General features: G+C 60.8%; 1 protein-coding gene across 13 annotated transcripts in view; it reads right to left on the bottom strand.

Moving 5' to 3' along the window:
- Positions 1–1,064: 1,064 nt before the first annotated feature.
- CUX2 (cut like homeobox 2) overlaps positions 1,065–17,407 on the bottom strand; it is a 69,444-nt gene continuing 53,101 nt past the window's right edge. For 12 of the 13 annotated variants that reach the window (XM_063351065.1, XM_063351061.1, XM_063351064.1 and 9 more), the window contains 18 exons: positions 14,384–14,521; positions 14,074–14,200; positions 13,163–13,239; positions 13,014–13,080; positions 12,722–12,770; positions 11,882–11,986; positions 11,042–11,233; positions 10,869–10,927; positions 10,662–10,710; positions 10,454–10,553; positions 9,571–10,206; positions 8,655–8,756; positions 7,008–7,783; positions 6,387–6,546; positions 5,579–5,848; positions 5,152–5,340; positions 4,772–5,045; positions 1,065–3,691 (listed from right to left, as the gene is read on the bottom strand). In XM_063351065.1, the coding sequence (XP_063207135.1) occupies positions 3,031–3,691; positions 4,772–5,045; positions 5,152–5,340; positions 5,579–5,848; positions 6,387–6,546; positions 7,008–7,783; positions 8,655–8,756; positions 9,571–10,206; positions 10,454–10,553; positions 10,662–10,710; positions 10,869–10,927; positions 11,042–11,233; positions 11,882–11,986; positions 12,722–12,770; positions 13,014–13,080; positions 13,163–13,239; positions 14,074–14,200; positions 14,384–14,521 (4,031 nt within the window). In that variant the 3' untranslated portion in view covers positions 1,065–3,030. Of the gene's footprint in view, positions 3,692–4,771; positions 5,046–5,151; positions 5,341–5,578; positions 5,849–6,386; positions 6,547–7,007; positions 7,784–8,654; positions 8,757–9,570; positions 10,207–10,453; positions 10,711–10,868; positions 10,928–11,041; positions 11,234–11,881; positions 11,987–12,721; positions 12,771–13,013; positions 13,081–13,162; positions 13,240–14,073; positions 14,201–14,383; positions 14,522–17,407 lie in introns of all 13 variants that reach the window. The other variant, XM_063351057.1, reaches the window with a different exon arrangement.

A 17,407-nucleotide genomic window follows, 5' to 3' on the forward strand; every position in this document is an offset into this window, starting at 1 on the left:
AGGCCCGATGGGGTGTTACAACCATCCCTCCAAAACCCGGCTTACAGCCAGCACTGCCTGATGCCACCCAGGTTTGGGTGCCCCTCGTCAGGTGGCCCTTTGCCCTTGGTGGGACTTCCCCAGCCTTCTGCAAGGGGTTTTAGCCAGGGGCCAAATCTCTGTCCCCTTCCTGGGGCTGTGTCAGTGCTCCGCGGGGACCCTGCCCTTGTGGAAGTGGCCAACGTGATGCCATGTCCCTGCCTGCGGCATCCCACTTGTATGAATGTCTCCAGCTTCTTGCTAACACGGGGTCTTGCAGCTGGGCTGGGGCTGGGGGAGGGGGGGAAGACTCTTGGGGAAACTGAGGCACGAAGCCAGACAGGGTGACTCGCTCGCCGAGAGCCCTGCGGAGTGCCGAGCCCTGCTCCTGGCCATGCACGGCACCACGCTAGGTGTTTCGGCATTTGGAGCGGTGCCGCCGAGGGCAGCCAGGGTGAAGCTACACCCGCAGCACCCAGGTGGTTAACCCGGCCCTGTCAGGCGGCTGCAGAGGAAGACTCCGGTTTCCATGGCAGCCAGCCCAGCTTCTCCAGACGTTCAGATATTCATTAAAAATAAATCCTTCCCAACGTATTAGCTGACAAACAAGCTTAAACAGCTATGCAACACACGGATTTATTAATGCATCGAATGCAAACACCACCGCCTCGCGTCGGAAGCTGCGAACTCGCCTGGCGATGGCTGGCTCTGAAGAAGAGCCGTGCCGGGGTGCGGCACCATCGGGCAATGCCGAGCCAAACCTCACGCCGGAGGATGCTGAGTTACCCCAGGGGCAGGACCAAACCTGCAGCAGGGAGGAGCACAGGACTTCCCTGGGGCAGGATCGCACCCTGAGCCTGACTAACCCCATTTACCACCTTCTTCTGTCCCCCCCCAGTCACCGAGAGATGTTTTGGCAGTGAGAGCTCTTGCCACAAACCCAAAGCAAGGCTGCGACTCCCAAGGGAGCCAACACCAACGCAGGCGAAGGCGAGAGGAGCTCCCATCCCAGCCCCCTCCAGACAAAACACACCCCGAGGCCAGAGTCGTATCCAACTTCTGTATTTAGTGGCTCTTTACAGAACTTGTTCCTTCCAAAATTGTTAAACAAAGTTCATCGATCTCATAGAAACTTTTGAAGTACAGTACATGAGCCTAACAAAAACGTGACCGGTATGTCCCGCTAGCTTTAATACAACAGAATTGCCGTGTTCAAGACGATCCTAAGTGCTTCCTCGAATCCCGTTCCGCTAAAGCTCCCGCTCGCACACGATGGAGAAGAGCAGTCAACGGTCGTGCCTCGACCTTCTGCAGCACGGTGGCAGGGAAAAGAGCGGCCGTGGGCAAGCTGGGGCTCATGGGGGCAGGGTAGGCGGGCAAGGAGAGCCGTGCCTTCGCAGAGCCGCTTTTAGCATCGCTCATCAGCTACCACTCAAATATAAAAATACCTTCTATTCTGATAAAAATGCATACAGTGGAAAATTAGTCAATGCATAGCCTCGGAGCCTGGCAGGGGAGCCCTCCCGATGACGGCCTCGGTGGGTGATGGCTGATGCCGTGTGGGGAGGGGACAGAGCAGAGCAGCCCAGCGCAGTCCACCCCACCTCGGTTAAAGGCATTTTGCTAGCACGGGTGGCAGCGGGGTCGGGGAGGTGGTGGGGGGCACGCCGGGATGGTGCCACCGCCAAGCTCCTGCGCCTTCGCACGGGGTCAGCCCCAGCAAGCCAAAGCCCCGTGGTGCTTTGCCCAATTCAGACAGGAGCCTGGCGTGACACCCCAGGGCTCATCCCGGCTTCACCGGCAGCCACCGCCTGGGGACACAAACACGGTGAGGGGCTGCACCTCCTGCCCGGGTGCTCTCCCTAAAAACAAAGTGCTTCAGCCGCAAGAGCTGGCTGTGGCGCTGGGAGCAGCCCCCAGCACAGCTCGGCCCCCACAGGTGGGCGACTCATAATTTTTGGGTGCTGGACCCCAAGCTCTGGTGCCCCAGGTGCAAAGCTCACAGGATCTGTCTTTTTCTGTCCCAAAAGGACAACAGCAGAGCTCAGGGAACTGGGATGCCACGGATGCCCATCCCCAGCAAGCCAGAGCCGACCTCGAGCATCACCCCTGGGTACCCTCTCGCTCCCAAAATGGCAAACACGGGTTGCTTCCTTTGCTTTTGCGTTATTTTTTCTCTTCCTTTGGGAGCCGGCAGGAGCCACACCGCGCCGTATCAGGGCTGCCACCGGTTGCCGGCTGGAGGAAGCGTGAGGGACGGCGTTCGGACCATGCTACATCTTGTTCCAGAAGGCTACGGCAGACATTTCTACAACATATACAACCGCACGGGACATTCTGTGTTACAAAGGTTTCAAAAAACATAAACCACCAGAACTAAATACATACTCGATGGCATCAAGGTTTTCGCTTTAGAGTCTTCAGGGACTATGGCGCAGTCTCTGGCTGGGGCAGAAGCGATGCAGTGTCTTAGACAGAGGTGGAAACCGCTCGGCAAAAGTTTATTAAATTTGGTCAGTCTCATAGTGCTTCTTGATGGCTTTGCTCAGTAAGTCTTTGCTGTGGGGGTTTTTTTTGTTTGTTTTTTTGTTTTTTTTTTTTAATCTCATCCAGTGGCAAACTACAAGACTTCAGTGTACATTTAATGACACAACTGCTACATCATCTTGATTTTATAGCTATCTTTAATATCAAAGCAGCTTAAGCTGTTAATAAATTCCAAAGTATCCTTTTATTAAAATATCTAAAAGAGGTCTATAAATATTTTTTTTTCTTTTTTTTTCTTTTCTTTTCTAAAATTGTTCCCAGTTTTTCACATTTAAAACAAAGCCGGGGGGGTGGGGGGGGCGGCTTCATAGTGGGGGCCCCCCCCCCTTTCCACGGGCGCTCCCCTCCGTGGCGCCGGCCGCCTGTCGCCTCTCGGTGCGCGCTGCATTTAACAAAATATATATATATATGTGGGTGTGTATATATATATTTAGGGCGGCGGGGGGGGTGGGGTGGGGTGGGGGCTCAGAACTCCCACTCGAGGGCCTCCTCGCGGTTGGCGGCCCGCTCCAGGCGGTGGATGATGTTGTTGAGGTTGGCCATCTTCTCGTGGCGCCGCTGGACGCTGGTGCTGAGCCGGGGGCCGGGAGCCGGCGGCAGTGCCGGTGAAACCGGCCCGGCGGAGGATGGCCCCGGGGAAGCCGAGCCGGCGAGGCCAGGCGAGGAGGCCGCCGAGGGCGACGTCGGGGAGACCTCCAAGCTGCAACGGGACGACCCGGCGGAGGACTGGGAGCTGTCGGGGTGCGGCGGCAGTGGTGGGGGTCCCCCGGTGGCGGCACCGGCACGGCCCCCCCGCCGCGGGAGGCTGCCGGCGCTAGGGGCGGCAGCGTGGGGGGCTGCCCCCCGCTCTTCCTGGGGAGGTCCGGTCCCCTCGGCCGCCCCGGCCGGGCTGTGCGAGTCCCGCCGGCGGCCCCAGCCGCCCGCTTCCCCCTGCTCCTCCTTCACCTTCACAGGCGCTGCGGCGCAGGGATGCTCGCCCTTCCCCAACACGGGTTTACGGTCCTCGGCATCCGAATCGGGGCTGTGAGGGGCCTGGCGCCCAGGGATGGCCGCCCCGCTGCTCTGCTCTGCGTCCGTGTCGTTGTCCTGCGTGCCCTCCACCAGCATCTCCCGGCGCATCCGCGACCTGCCGGGACACAAGCGCGGTGGGTTGGTGACCACCAACCATCACGTCCCGAAAATGCATCTCCAGCCAGAAAAACGCGTTGACATCGCTTGAGATGTACAACCTCACCTTGTTGGCCTTCAAAACGCTTTTTTTGGGGGAAAATCAGTGCTGCTTGAACACGGGAACTGCATTTTGCAACACTTTGGACTGTTTCCAGCCAATGTTTTCCACTGCCTTATTTTTGTTGTTGTTTAATACACAGCATTTTTCAAAGGTTTATTTTAGGGTGGTTTTGTTTACTGAGAGCAGGAGGGGCTTTCCTGGAACCACGCAAGGGGAAAGGTGGCGGGTTTAAAAACCCCATTGGTCAATGTTTCACCAAAAAGCCTGATTTTTCAAGCACTCCCCCACGCTCCCACACGATCGCTTCATGTGAGAAGCCTCAGCCAGCTCCCATAAACACTGACCATCTACTTTACGCTGCCCAGGGGGAGTTGGAGGTAGTCGGAGGCAGATTTCAGACAAGCACTTCTATGTCTTCTTATACTGGTTTATACCGGGGAGCAGGCACAACCCACCACCGGGGCTGCTGAGACAGAGCAGGTTGCTCTTGGTGTGGGTCTGGGGAGGATTCAGGAGCAGCGTGTCCATCTGCAATACTGCTGCTCTCTGGGGCTGGGCTGCTGTGGGGATGGAGTCTGTGCTCCAGGAGCCTCTATAAGGCTTTCCCCCACCCATCGTGGAGCTCCTGCTCAGTGGCAGGTGGAGTACCGCACCAGGGAGCAGGCGGACATGAGCACAGTAACCTCTTTAGATGCTCAAGATCACAGAATCATAGAATCATAGAATTGTCTAGGTTGGAAGGGACCTTTAAGATCATTGAGTCATCAAGATGACTTGGTCAGGGTGGTTGACACCTCTTGATTACACACCAGCCAGGGCACACGCAGCATTTCGTCTGCAATCCTGCACCTGGGGACCTCCAGTGACCACGTGTTGGTCTGCACCTTCTCTGTCTAGGCAAGAGGGACTGGGAGGGCTGGAAGAGGACTGGTGACACGGCACCATGAGACATCCAAAGTCTGGGAGCACCCATACCTGTAGTTGTGGAACCAGTTGATGACAGTATTGGTCTTGAGGTTGAGCTGGAAGGAGAGCAGCTCGATGGTTTGCTGGGAGGGGTAAGGTTCCAGCTGGTAGGCTTTCTTCAGGGCTTCCTTCTCCTCCGGGGCCAGCACCACTCGCGGCTTCTTGATCTGGAGGAGGCTGAGGTCCTGTGGCTGCAGGCTGGGGCTGGCGCACTCGGAGCGGGCGCTGGGGGACTCGCTGTCCGAGCCGGCGCTCATCAGCCCGTACCGACGTTTCAGGTAGGCTGCAGGAGAGGAGACCCAGCTGCGCGTCGCTTGCCCCCCAGCCTGGGGAGCCCCCCCTTGGCCATCACCCTCGACCTGCGGAAGCTGCATCTCCCTGACCCTCACCTTTCTTCTCTAGCTTCTTCATGTCGCGCAGTTTCTCCACGTTGTGGGGGTCGTTGAGCCAGAGCTGCATGCGGACGAAGGGCTCCCTCCCCTTCAGGCTCAGCTTGTGCCACGGCTTGGGCCTGGAGAGGAGATCGGACACCGAGCCCTGCGTCAGGCCCAGGATGCTCTCCCCAAACAGCCGCTGGCCTGGCGGAGGAGAAGCAGAGGTGGTTAGAGCCGGGGAGAGCAGCAGGGCGGGCGCTACAGTCCCCCCACGGAGCAGGTGCACCCCGTTTCCCAGCCAGCATCCTCCCCAGCACGCCGGGATCCCCCCGAGCACCCGCAGAGAACCAGGGGGGGATCTGCGGCTACGGGAATTGGGGTGATGCATCCATGCAGCCTCACCAGCGGCTCCCGAAAACCCGGGCGGGGAGAAGGTCCGCACCTAAATTGTTGTCCGTCAAGACCTCCTTGACCTTCTTGGTGATGGAGTAGGTGTCCAGCTCGGGGGACATGGCCACAATCTCCTGGATGCCCACGGGTCCCTGGCTGTTGGAGTAGGTCTTCCCACCCAGCGCAGGCGTCGACCGGCTCTCGGGCTGCTGGTTTTCTTTGCTGCTCTCTAAGGCCAGGGTGAGGGGCTCCTGGCAGCCCTTCTCGTGCTCCGAGGGGCTGGGGGGCGGCGAGGGGGACGGCTGGGGCTCTGCCGGGCTGGCTGCAGGACACCGGGGGAGAGGGGTCAACAGGGACAGCAGGAGGGGAGAGCAGAGGGGACACGGCGGGAGCGGAAAGGTTATTTTGGGGATGCCCGTGGCTCTGCCCTCCGGAGAGGGGGGATGCCAGATGAGTTTTTCCGGCGGCTATGGCTAAGTGGGAGGAACCAGTGGAATAGCAGAGAGAAAATACCACTAATTTAAAAAAAACCAAACCAGTTACTTCTGTACGCCAGGCACAAAGCCAAGGATTTCTGTTGTGGTTTTCCTTTTTTCTGTTTTTAAAACTAGATGACTTCCAAAACCTGTCTCCACAAAATAACATTTGAGGATCTAACAGCCCTAAATCATCTAAGTGACTAATTAAGGGGGTTCGAAATGAGCCAGATGCATCGGCGGGGGGGGGGTGAAAGGGGTTTCCCAGTATTGGGGTGCTGGGGGTGGCAGGACTCCCCGGCACTGGGGTGGGGGTAGGATGTGGGGGACAGATGCAGAAACCTCGGGGACAGTGGGGACCACGGGGACAGCGGTGGCACTTACCCTGGGAGAGTGTCGGCTGCTGGCTGATGCCTTGGCCCAGCTGGTCGGTCAGCCAGAGCTGCATGCGGATGAAGGGCTCCCGACCCTTCTGCGTCAGCTTGCTCCACGGCTTGGGCCGCGACAGCATGTCGCTCACGCTGCCCTGGGACAGCCCCAGCACCTAGGCACCACGCAGGCATCACCACTGGGGACAGGGCAAGCTCCCCCCAGTGCCAGGCTACTGCCTGCTCTCCGTCCCCACGTCGAGGGAGGGGAAGCAGGTTGCCCCCGTTGCCGTGCTTACAGCCCCCTGGCACGTCCGACCCCTTGGCCCCAGCCGCCGGGTGCTGGGACCATGGTGGGTCCCCCGGGGATACCCAGTGGGCTGGGAGGACAGTCCCCACAGGGCTCTGCACAGGGGACAGGGTGTTCCTGGTGGGATGTGCCACCAACCAGTGGGTGGTGGCCACTGGGAGACTGCTTGGGATTGGGCCAGACCCTGAGGACTCAGCATCCTCCAAGGGGAAACCCACCAAGGAGAGGGGGGGACCCTGGAAGGACCTGTCAGAGGCAGCCAGTGAGCCCTGAGCTCTGAGTTGTGAAGCAGAGGGGACACCAAACCCCCCTCCTCCAGGCTGGTACCTTCTCTCCGAAGATCCTCTGGCAGATGCCGTTCTTGGCCAACTTCTCCTTGACCTGCCGGGTCAGCTCCAGCGTGTCCACCTCCCTGTACATGTACATCTCGTACTGCTCGGGCGTCAGCGGTGGCACGGTGGGCTTCAGGGTCCGCGGCACGTAGGCGGGGTAGTAGGAGAGGCGACCACCAGCCGCCGGCTCCGTGCTGGCTCCCTCCGTCTTCATCTCTGTCAGCCGGTGGGGCTCGTCATCTGCCAGCGGCAGCTCGTCCTCGTTGGCGCCACCCTCGCTGGGCTCGCCCCGCGGCCAGCCCCTGCCGTTGGCCATGCTGGAGTAGCTCGAGGAGGAGGAGGAGAGCGAAGGCGAGACGGAGGTGTAGGGTCGGCTGAGCAGGCTCCGCTCTGATGCCCAGTGCTGGTCGAAGTAGGAGCCGGCATCACCGATCTCCGACTTCACCTTCCGGATGATGCTCTGGACGAAGGCGGCGGGTGAGAGGACGGCCAGCGGGGTCTGCGGGGGGCCGGGGCTGGCCCCGCTCCCCTCCTCCTGCTTGACGTAGGTCGGGACGATGTTCTGGCTGACGGCAGCCAGCGTGGAGCGCTCGGCGGGCGGCGTGTCCCCGGGGCGCCCGCTGCCCCCCGACTCCATCTCCAGCAGCGCCTGCTGCTGTGCCTGCATCTCCCGCCGCGCCTGCTCCAGGATGCTCTTGATGGCGTCCTCCGAGCTGCTGCCGCCCGCCCCGTTGGCCACCGCCTGCGACGTCGATGGCGTTTTGGGTTCCCCTGCAAAGAAAAGGGGTGAGGGGAGCCCCAAGGTGCAGCACGCAGCATTTTACCATGTGGCCATCATTCAAAATGGCAGGAAAAAAAGAGATTTCAGCCCAGTCTGGTTGGGAGCACTCTCCATCAAGCAGGTGGCCCGTGAGGGTGCAGATCAGAAGAAGGACCGGCAGCACCCAAAAAGCAAAAGCTGCGACACCCCCAGCTCTAAACAGGCTTCTTTTTCGACAATTGCAAAATAAATCCCATTACCAACAACGGCAATAGACAAACATGTTTGTTTTCCCTGTCTGTCTTTCCACTGTTCCTGTCTAATTTAATTCTCCGGGATTCTGCTTTCTCAGCAGACTACCTGTTTTAATGTATTTCATTTCTTGTAATTGACTGCGAGCGCAGCTGCTTTAATGATTCCTTGTGCCAGATGGATCGTGCATCCTCATTTAATCATCTGTTTTGGGGCAGGGGGGAGGAAAGGGTAGATCCAAAGTTTCTGAAAGCCCGGGTACAAATGCCGCTGCACGGGGAGTCTTTCATCCCTAACAGTATTTACCAGCATTTCTTCCCATCGCGCCCCAAATCTCTACGGATGTCAGCGGGAGAAATGCCAAATAAAGCCCATTTTGGCCCAGACATGGGGTTAGGCTGCTGCCCGGCACCCAGTGCCACCCTGCCCAGGACCATGCTGAGAGATCCAGGCTTGCCAGGGTCTGGCTAAAGTTTCCTCGGGGAGGCAGAGACCCCTGTGCCGGACACTGTCGGTTTTGCGGGTGTTTCGCCGTGCCGTGGGACCCGCAGCCGCGCAGCACCCAGCCGCTGGCACCCCTCCGGGTGCTGCTCCCACGGGGAGCTCGGCCACCCACACGCCGGCACCTACCTCCCTTCTGCGACTCGATCTCCTTCTTCGCCTGCTCCAGGATGCTTTTGATGGCGTCGTCAGAGCCGGTCTCTGGTGTCCTGATCCGCGGCGTGATGCTACCTGATCAAAGAGGCAGGATAACAGCTTTGTCACCGGCGCTGGTTTTACAAGCTCCGCTTGTGTGTCAGGAAGTATTTACTGCTCCTCATGTTCAGTTATTTTTAGGGATGCTGGTTTTAAGACAAATGTCACTCCCGATTAGTCGTGAGCCGGTGTACAGGGAGCCCCGGTAGCCCCCGCGGCCAGCTCTTGCCTCCGGCACGGCGTCTCTTGGCCACCTTGCTCACCCCATCCAAGGGCACCTGCTCCCCACTGATGTACCTGGGGCTGAGCGGAGACACGGGCACAGGGACCACAGTCCCCCTCCCTGGCATCGCGCCCTCCTGCGGGAGATGATTTAATGCTGAATCAAATCCAGGGGATAAATCTGAGCCCTTTCAGGTTGAAATGCCGGCAGATGCATGGGCCAGCATCGCCCCATCCCTCTGCCACCGCAGGGACACGAGTGACCGGCCACCACCGCTGCCACCGCAGAGACGAGGCCGGGAGCCGCCGTCCCCGGAGCTGTGCGTGCAGGCGGCAGGGCATCACCGTTTCGCGGTGGTGCCGACACCGTGCCGAGGTCCCGTAGCATTAAGACTTCATTATTTTAACAAAATATTCCCGAGCACATTGATTCATACGCCACGAAACAGCCTAATGAATAATTAAATGGCACTTGTCAGAATAAACGAGTAAAGCACGTCCAGGGATGCAGCTTCCACGAAGGGTTCTTGTTAATCGCTACCATTTGCCGGGGCTCCAGCCCACCCCGCAGTGAGCGGGGGGACCGCGAGGGACAACCCCCGAGGCCGGGGCCACCCCAACCACTCACCTCTCTGGCGCACCTGGATAGTCCTCAGGGCCAGCACGTTCTGCTCGTCGGAGAGGAACTGCTTCATCTTGATGAACGGCTCCTTGCCCTTCACCGTCAGCTTGCGCCAGGGCTTGGGCCGGGCCAGGATCTCGCTGACGGAGCCCTGCGACAGCCCCAGCACGTAGTGCCCGAAGACCCGCTGCCCGATGTTGTGCTTCAGCAGCTGCTCCTTCACCTGGAAGGCGATTTCGGCCGTGTCCAGCTGCTCCTCGTCGGCAGAGCTGCCGGCGCTGCCCTCGGACGGCTCGCCGGGCGGGCTGGCGGCGTTGGTGGCAGGCACGGCGCCGGGGGGCACGGTGCCGCTTTTGGCCCCGAAAAAGGCGGAGGAGAAGGGTGGCCCCCCACCCGCGCTCTCGCTCTTGTAGGCGGGCGGAGGGAGGTGGGGGGTCTTGGCGTCCCCTGAAAGCCGCTCGCCCCCCGGGAAGGGGGACAGCGAGAAAGTCCGGGGGCCGTCGGGGGCCAGGCCGGGGCCGGGCAGAGGCGGGAGGGGAGTGGGGGAGGCGGGTTCATCCGCCGGGGCGTGCTGGGGGGACGGGTACGGCTGCTCCATGCCCAACGAATCCTTCCCCGACTCGTCTTCGGAGTGATCCTCCTCTAGAGATGAACAAGAGAGAGGGAGACGCACTAGAGTCCCCCCGGCCGACGGCCCCGGCACAGCTTCGCAGCAAAGCATCTCCTGCCTCAGTTTCCCCAGGTGGCATCCCACCCCTCGTCCATCCCCCACACCCGCTGCTGGCCCCAGGCTCCTTCCCAGAGCCAGGGCAGGATCCAGCCCTGCTGCCTACATTCCCAGGGATGCTCACAGTGGGATTGGGGATGCCACAGGACCCTGGGACCCTACCAGTGCTGGCCAGCAGGCTGGGCTTCTCCAGCAGGTACTTCTGCGAGGGGTAGAAAGCCTCCTTCCCCAGCAGCAGGGCCTCCTCCGCCTTCGATATGCTCTGCAAGGAGCCAAGCCGAGATGGGAAAGGGCGGCGGAACCATTGGCGACAGGGCTGGCACACACACCCCAGCCCGGCCAGCGTGCCGGCATGCACCGCGGCACTTGCCTGGGGAAGGCTGCAGCTGGCAGAGGCCACCTTCATCGCCTTCAGGATGCTGGGAGGGAGACAAGGGGGGTGACTCGGCGGGCATGGCTTTTTGCTGCCGTCAAGCCGCCGAGCATTACGGCTGCCGAAGTGTGCCATGGGTGCCGGCGGCACGCGGCTGGCCGGGGGACAGGCAGGCAGCAGGCATGGATGCCGGTCGAGCCATACCTCAGCTCTGTTTTGATCTCCTCGTAGTCCGCCTGTGCCTGCAGCTTCTCCTCCAGCTTCTGCGGAGCAGACGGGGGGGAGTCCTCACAGCCGGCTCCCGGTGCACACCCGGCACGGCTGGACCCGCACCCACCCCCCCCTCCCCGGCAAGTCTCCAGCCCCCATGGGCGCACCTCGATGGCTTCATTCTTGGCGGCCAGCTGCCCCTCCAGCTCGGCGATCTGGTTGGCAGAGGACTCCTCCAGCTCCTGCAGCGAGCTCTGGAGGTGCTGGACATCCTTCAGGAGCCGCAGGATCTCCCGGTCCTTGGCAGCCAGAGCCGCCTCCAGCCTCGACCCTGAGCACATGGAATAGTTCACTTTGTCCTGCCGGGAGAGGGGACACCGTCAGTCCCAGCCGCCCGACGTGGGGACAAGGGCCACCCTCCCCATCAGACGCATCCCCACGGGGAGCAGGTGAGACCAGGACTCAGCCCTGTGGGATGGGGACCCAGGGTGACACGGTCCTGGGGAGGGACAGACCTTTCCTCTGCCCTTAAAGATCTCCCAGGTACATCTTGGTGCTATGGGGGTGCACGGCCCCCTTCCCCGTAGGAGGTTGGGGCTGCAGGTAGGGCATGGCCAAAGCTACCAGCCCACGGCGGAAAAATGCCTCGGTCACCGGCACCTCAAGCTTGCTCACAAACATGGTGGTGCGAAAGGGTGGTCCCAAACGCAATGGGATGCTCCTGAGCACAACGGGATGCTCCTGAACATGCTAGGGTGCTCCTGGCTGCTATGGGGTGCTCCTAGCTATGATGGGGTGCTCCCAAGTGCAATGGGATGCTCCTGGATGTGATGGATGCTCCTGGCCATGATGAGGTGGTGCTGGCCGTGATGGGGTGCTGCTGGCCCTGACAGGGTGCTCCTGGCCACGATGGGGTGCTGCTGGCCATGACGGGATGCTGCCAGCCCTGACAGGGTAATCCTGGCCACGATGGGGTGCTGCTGGCCACGATGGGGTGCTGCCCTCACCGCGGTGGCGCCCGGTGGGGAGCAGCAGGCCAGGCGGAGAGAGCTGTTCACGGCCGCCAGTTGCTCCCGCAAACTCTCCACCTCCCTCTGCGCCGCCTCCGCTCGCTGCAAGAGAGCAGAAAGCGCCTCAGGCCGGGCACCCGCAGCTCATCCCACCCCACCGGTGCAGGACCTGCACCGACCTGCGCCTCTCCTCAGCATCCTCCTCCCACCACCGTCACCATAAGCCCCCTCCATGTATTTCGGCTCCCCACATCCTAACGCGGTTCCCAGTCCCGATCTCTGGGCACCAGCAGCCCACCTCCAGGACGCTGCCTTTTTCTACCCAAAAGGCCGTATTTACATGCAATTTGCTCTTTAAATCTCTGTCATTATCCACGGACATTCATTTGTACCTACGTTTTCAGAATTCAATAAAACTAGTGCAGAGGAATGGGTAAGACCGGAAGGAATTGCGTCAGAAACCAGCACCAGGCTGGTGTGGGTCGTGCCCCGAAACAGCCGTCAGAGGCTGGAGGTGACAAATGCCGGCTCCAGCAGCCAACGTGGAGAGCGGCGGGAGCCCAAACACACTAGTGACCCCCAACATGGGGCAGGGGGTCCCACCGGGCTGGTTTGGAGGAGCCACCGGGTGAAGGAAACCAGAGCCCCCCGCTTTGTAGGGCTTCTCAGTCCTGGAGTCTGGCCACCCCAGTACCATTTTTGGGGAGAGACATCCAGGCCATGCGGATGCTTGGGGTGCTGTGGTGGGTACAGTGGCTGGGGGGCTGTGGCTGAGCACAGCAGAGGGGGACCAGGGTACGTGCCCTGCACTGGCTGGAAAATCATCTCCCGACTCACCTGGTTGGCTTTTTCGAGGTTTGTCATGATCATGGCTACTTCGTCTGCCCTGCGACGAGAAAGCAAGAGGCGTCAGCCGGCGTGGAGGCAAGGACACAGCCCTCCATGGCCGGCGAGGGCTCCTGCCTTAGGTCTAGGGAGCCCCCGTGACTCGGGATGCTGCGATGGTCACTTGAAGCATCTCAGCACCTCAAGCACGGTGGGGATGTGCCGGCACTGCCGCAGGCTGCTCAGCTCAGCCTTGGGCACAACAACAGCCTACGGGCACGACCGGGCATCGCCGGCAGCTTACTTGGACGCGGCTTCCTCGTCGTATTTACACCGCAGCTCCAGCAGCTCCGTCTGGGTGGCCTTCAGCGCTGGGAGGAGGAAGAGGAGGGTGAGCCGTGGGGTGGGGGTTTGGCCCCCCGTGGCCGGCGGCCCCTGCCCCGGCCCCCCTACCTGCGTGGAGCACTTTGATCTTCTCCTCTGCCTCCCCCAGCCGAGCGGCCAAAGTGACCTGTGCTTCCTGCAGCCCCCTGCGAGAGACGGGCATCAGCGATGCGCCGGCGACACCGCGGCCATGCCGACCCCACAGTCCCCCGAGGGCACACGGAGACCCCCTCGCTGTGTCCCCATCACTCAGTGACAACAGAGAAACAGCCGCCGGTGGATGTCGGGACATGCTCAAGCCGTGTTACCCCCCGATGTTAAGGGGTTTATTGCTCCAGGTGTAAAAAATTCACTTTGGGCTGAATATAGTCCTGATCCCTGTTGCTGAAACCCCTCCGATAGGGGAGATGGCAGCCCACCCCCGCCTGTAGTTAATTGGAGGGGGGGAAGCAATCAGGGAAAAGTTATTCTGCATTATTTATAGCCTGCACTTGCCAGGAACTTACTCGCAGAGATCTGCAATTTAGGGTTTAAAGATTCCTCATTTGTTTCCCGATGCAGCGTGTTAAGGAATAACAATGAAGGCAGCGGGAAAGCCGGGAGCCTCCAAATTAAAAGGCCATTTAATGAGGTTCATCTGCTGACCTGGATTTAACCCATTTGTCCGAGCAAAGCCACGTGCCCAGGAGACGGGGCGAGGGGCTGGCAGGAGGGACCTGCCCTGGCTCTGCCTGTGCCCGACGCTACCCAAAAACCACCTGGGAGAGGGGACGGATGGACAGATGGATGCTCAGAGCACCCGGGACTGTGTATCCAGTTTCCAGGCTGGATGCGTCCACTCTCAACCCGCACAGCAAAGGGAAGGAGGAGAGGGAAGGACAGAGGGGCATCCCCATAAAGGACAGAGCCACGTGTCCCCCCGGCACCCTGCCATGACCCCGGCTGCGGGGTGTGGAGCCCTGTCCCTGCTACTCACGTACTTTTGTTTTTCTGCCTCATTTCTCTGCAGCAAGGTTTCTGCGCACAGTGCTTTGCCGTCGATGCTGGAGAGCGGGGGCTCGGCCGCCGCCGCGAGCCCGGCCGCTGGCGACGTCCCCTCTCTGCGCTCTGCGGGGGGACACGTATCACACAGCTGCGTGGGGGGCAGCAGCGGTGGCCACGGGGGACCACAGGCCAGGGGAAAGGTCCTGTCCTGGAGACCCCCTGTGTCCTGGGGATGCTCGGAGGCACGTGGGGGGACCCGGCTGGGGACCACTGCTGCCACTTGGGGCAGCCGGAGCCGGGGGGTACCTTTGGTGCCAACGAGCTCCGGGTGCTTCTTCCAGGGGTGGCTGAGGTCCTTCAGGGGGGTGGTTTCAGGCTCGAGGCGCTGGAGCTGCTGCAGCCGGTCCTCCAGGCTCCGGGCTGCCTCCAGCACAGGAGCGGGGTCTGCGGGACAGGGGACACGGCGGTGAGCGGCAGGGATGCCCACCACCAGCCCTCTCCCACCTCCCCGGGGACTCGCTGCCCACCTTCCTCACCGCCCACCCCCGGGCAGCGTCCCTCCGCACCCTACTTAAAACCAGCTCGGATGCCCCCCCTCGACCCCGGGGCACCCCTCGGTCCCACGCTTTCCATCGCCAACTCCGAGGGACCGTCAGGGCTGCGTGGGGGCATCACATCCCCGAGCGAGCCAGTGGCACCCGCGGCACCGGTGGCCACGGTGCCGCCAGCGCTGGCCCGTTTGGGCGCAGACAATGGCGGTTTGTGCCGAGGTAAGCAGGTGCATTCAGAGCCGTCCGTCTTCCCTCTGTCAGCATTACACCATCATTAGCTAGTGTCTGCTCAGCAGGGTGTGCCATTATGTCTCCCAGGGCTGATGTAATTATACATTGACATAATTAACCCAGCAAGCCCATTAAGCAGGCCAGCTAAAAATTCATCTATAATTATTTGTTGTGTGCATGCTAATGAGTCCATCTGCACTGCCATTGTACAACATGAACAAATTAATTTACAAGTCTGGATTTTTTAATAAGTTCAAGAAAATGCCTCCTATTGAGCCAGGTTAATATAGGTTTGGGTGTTTTTGTGTTTTGTTTTTTTTTTTTTAGAAAAGAAGAGGAAAGAAAATAGATTTGAATTCTCCAGGGTCAAAAAGTTAGACAAACAGGGAAGTGGGACGGAGCCGGATGCACTACTGTACGGCACGGACACATGGCACGCATCCAAGGGTAAAAAAATAATAACGGTGATGGGGAAAAAATCAAACTGGCTGCCACTGCTCAGAATGGGACACAGAACAAGTCTTCTGCCCACCAAGTCCCTGGATGAGTCGGCAACGGTGCAGGACGAAGGGGGCCCGGCACCACCATGGCTGTGCCACGGGATTTGGGGTGACCTGGGGCTGCCTTGGCACAGCCCAACCGCAGCACCGGGCGTCTCGGGGGTGAACCTGCCCGAAAGACGCAGGGTTTGGCCTGTGATCCTCGCTGCAAGTGCCCAGCACAGATGCTCCTTCCAAATGAGTGAGGCTGCTCGCCACACGGCTTCCCCGCAGGACCAGCGACTGCCAGACGCCCTGCGCTAATGCCGAAAGCCCCCCGAGCATCCTTCTCCATGGGGAACGTCCCCCCTCCTTTCTACTGGACATCACAGAGACCCCACAGACAGTTTTGTGCCCAGAGCTTGGCTGCGGGGACCCAGCCGGAGGTGGGCGCTGAGCCCTGCTGGCACGCTGCCGGCTTTGGCACCGAATCGGTGACTCCTGGGCTGCTCATGGCATCTTTCAGCTTGGCATCCTTCGTGCTGGCTCCCCATCCAAGGAGCATGCCATTGAAGGGCGTCGCAGCGATGCGGCCTCGTCCCGAACCGGACTGGATGCTCTCACAGCCATTAATAACACCCGTAAGTACGTGAGCTGAGATAACGATACGGCTAATTAAACCCTGCGCTCCAAGGCCCCAGCTCCCCGGCTGCGGGGGCCGGGGTCCCCCCCACGCTCCCCCGGCCCTGGGGGTGTTGGCAGGAGGCTCTGTGCCAGCCTGCCAGCCGCCTCCGCAGGGATAAACACCGGGGCAGGCCCCGTCCGATCCGCGCCGGCAACTCCTCTCGCCTCTGTGATAAGAAATAATATGGGAGGAACTGGCCCGAGCAATAAAAGCTCCGGGGATTTTCCTCGGGTCAGCGTTTCCCCTCCCACGAGCCGCAGCCCTACTGCTGAAACACAGCCGGGGCGATCTCCCAGTGTTCGGAGCCGACATCCCGGGATGAAGTAGTCAGGAGAGGAACTTTTAGATGGGAAAAGAGCAAGCGACACTCCGGCTCTGCTGGGGCAACGCTGCTGCAAAACGCCCGGCTGGATTCATTACACTGTGCTGATGCCACACCACCCAGCCACTGGGAAAGGGCCGTCCTCGGCTGCGGGGACGGCTCTGCCACAGCATGTGAGGTGTTTGGACGCACCAAAGGGCTGCCGGGGCTGGACACCAAGCTCACGCCAAGCTCCCACCGTGCTCGCTCTGTGCTTGTGCCGCCAGTGCACAACCCCTCCTGCTGCAGGGCTGGGCAGAGGACCCGCTTGAAACCGAGCACATCGTCTCCTCGCGCCAAGGCACCGCCGATGCCACGTGCCGTCACGCTCTGAGCCACGCTCTCCCCCACCGCCCACGGCGCAGCGACAGTCCCTTCCTCCGTGGGTCACGGCCCCCACTGGGACAGGTTAGAGGAGACGGCGCTGACGCCACAGCCGAGCGGCTGTGAGCCCCACCGTGGCGGTGACTCACCGGTGGCACAGCCGGGTGACGGGTGACACGAGAGAGGCATGTGCCAAAACAGGACCTCGGGGTGCCACGCGCTCCGGCGCTGCATCTGCCCGCGGCAGCTCCCGCGCGCCCAGGGGCCACGGCGCGGCATCACCCACCGATGGCACAGCCGGCTCCCCTGGGACACGGCAAGTCCCTGCCGCAAAGGGAACCCGCTGCCCAGGCACGCTTACCTACCGCTCCATACGCTCACCCACTATATATATACTTTTTTTTCATATATATATATACACACACACAGACATACATATATATATATATATATATAATTTTTTTAGCTATATAATAAGTGCTGCCACTAGCTGGCGTTATTGGCTGTCCTTTAGTGGCACTGGCAGTGCTGCAGCAGGGACAGGAGCGGTGGGCAGGGGTCCCTCTTGGGTGTCCCCAGCCCCAGCACGGGGGAGTGGGGCTGGGGGGCTCTCCCCATGCTGGAGGGGGTCTGGGCCACCAGCAGACCCGGTCCCGGATACCCCCATTGTAGCATCGTGCAGCCGCTGCACAGCCGCTG

This window comes from Chroicocephalus ridibundus, chromosome 13, assembly GCF_963924245.1.
Source record: "Chroicocephalus ridibundus chromosome 13, bChrRid1.1, whole genome shotgun sequence".
Lineage (NCBI taxonomy): Eukaryota > Metazoa > Chordata > Aves > Charadriiformes > Laridae > Chroicocephalus > Chroicocephalus ridibundus.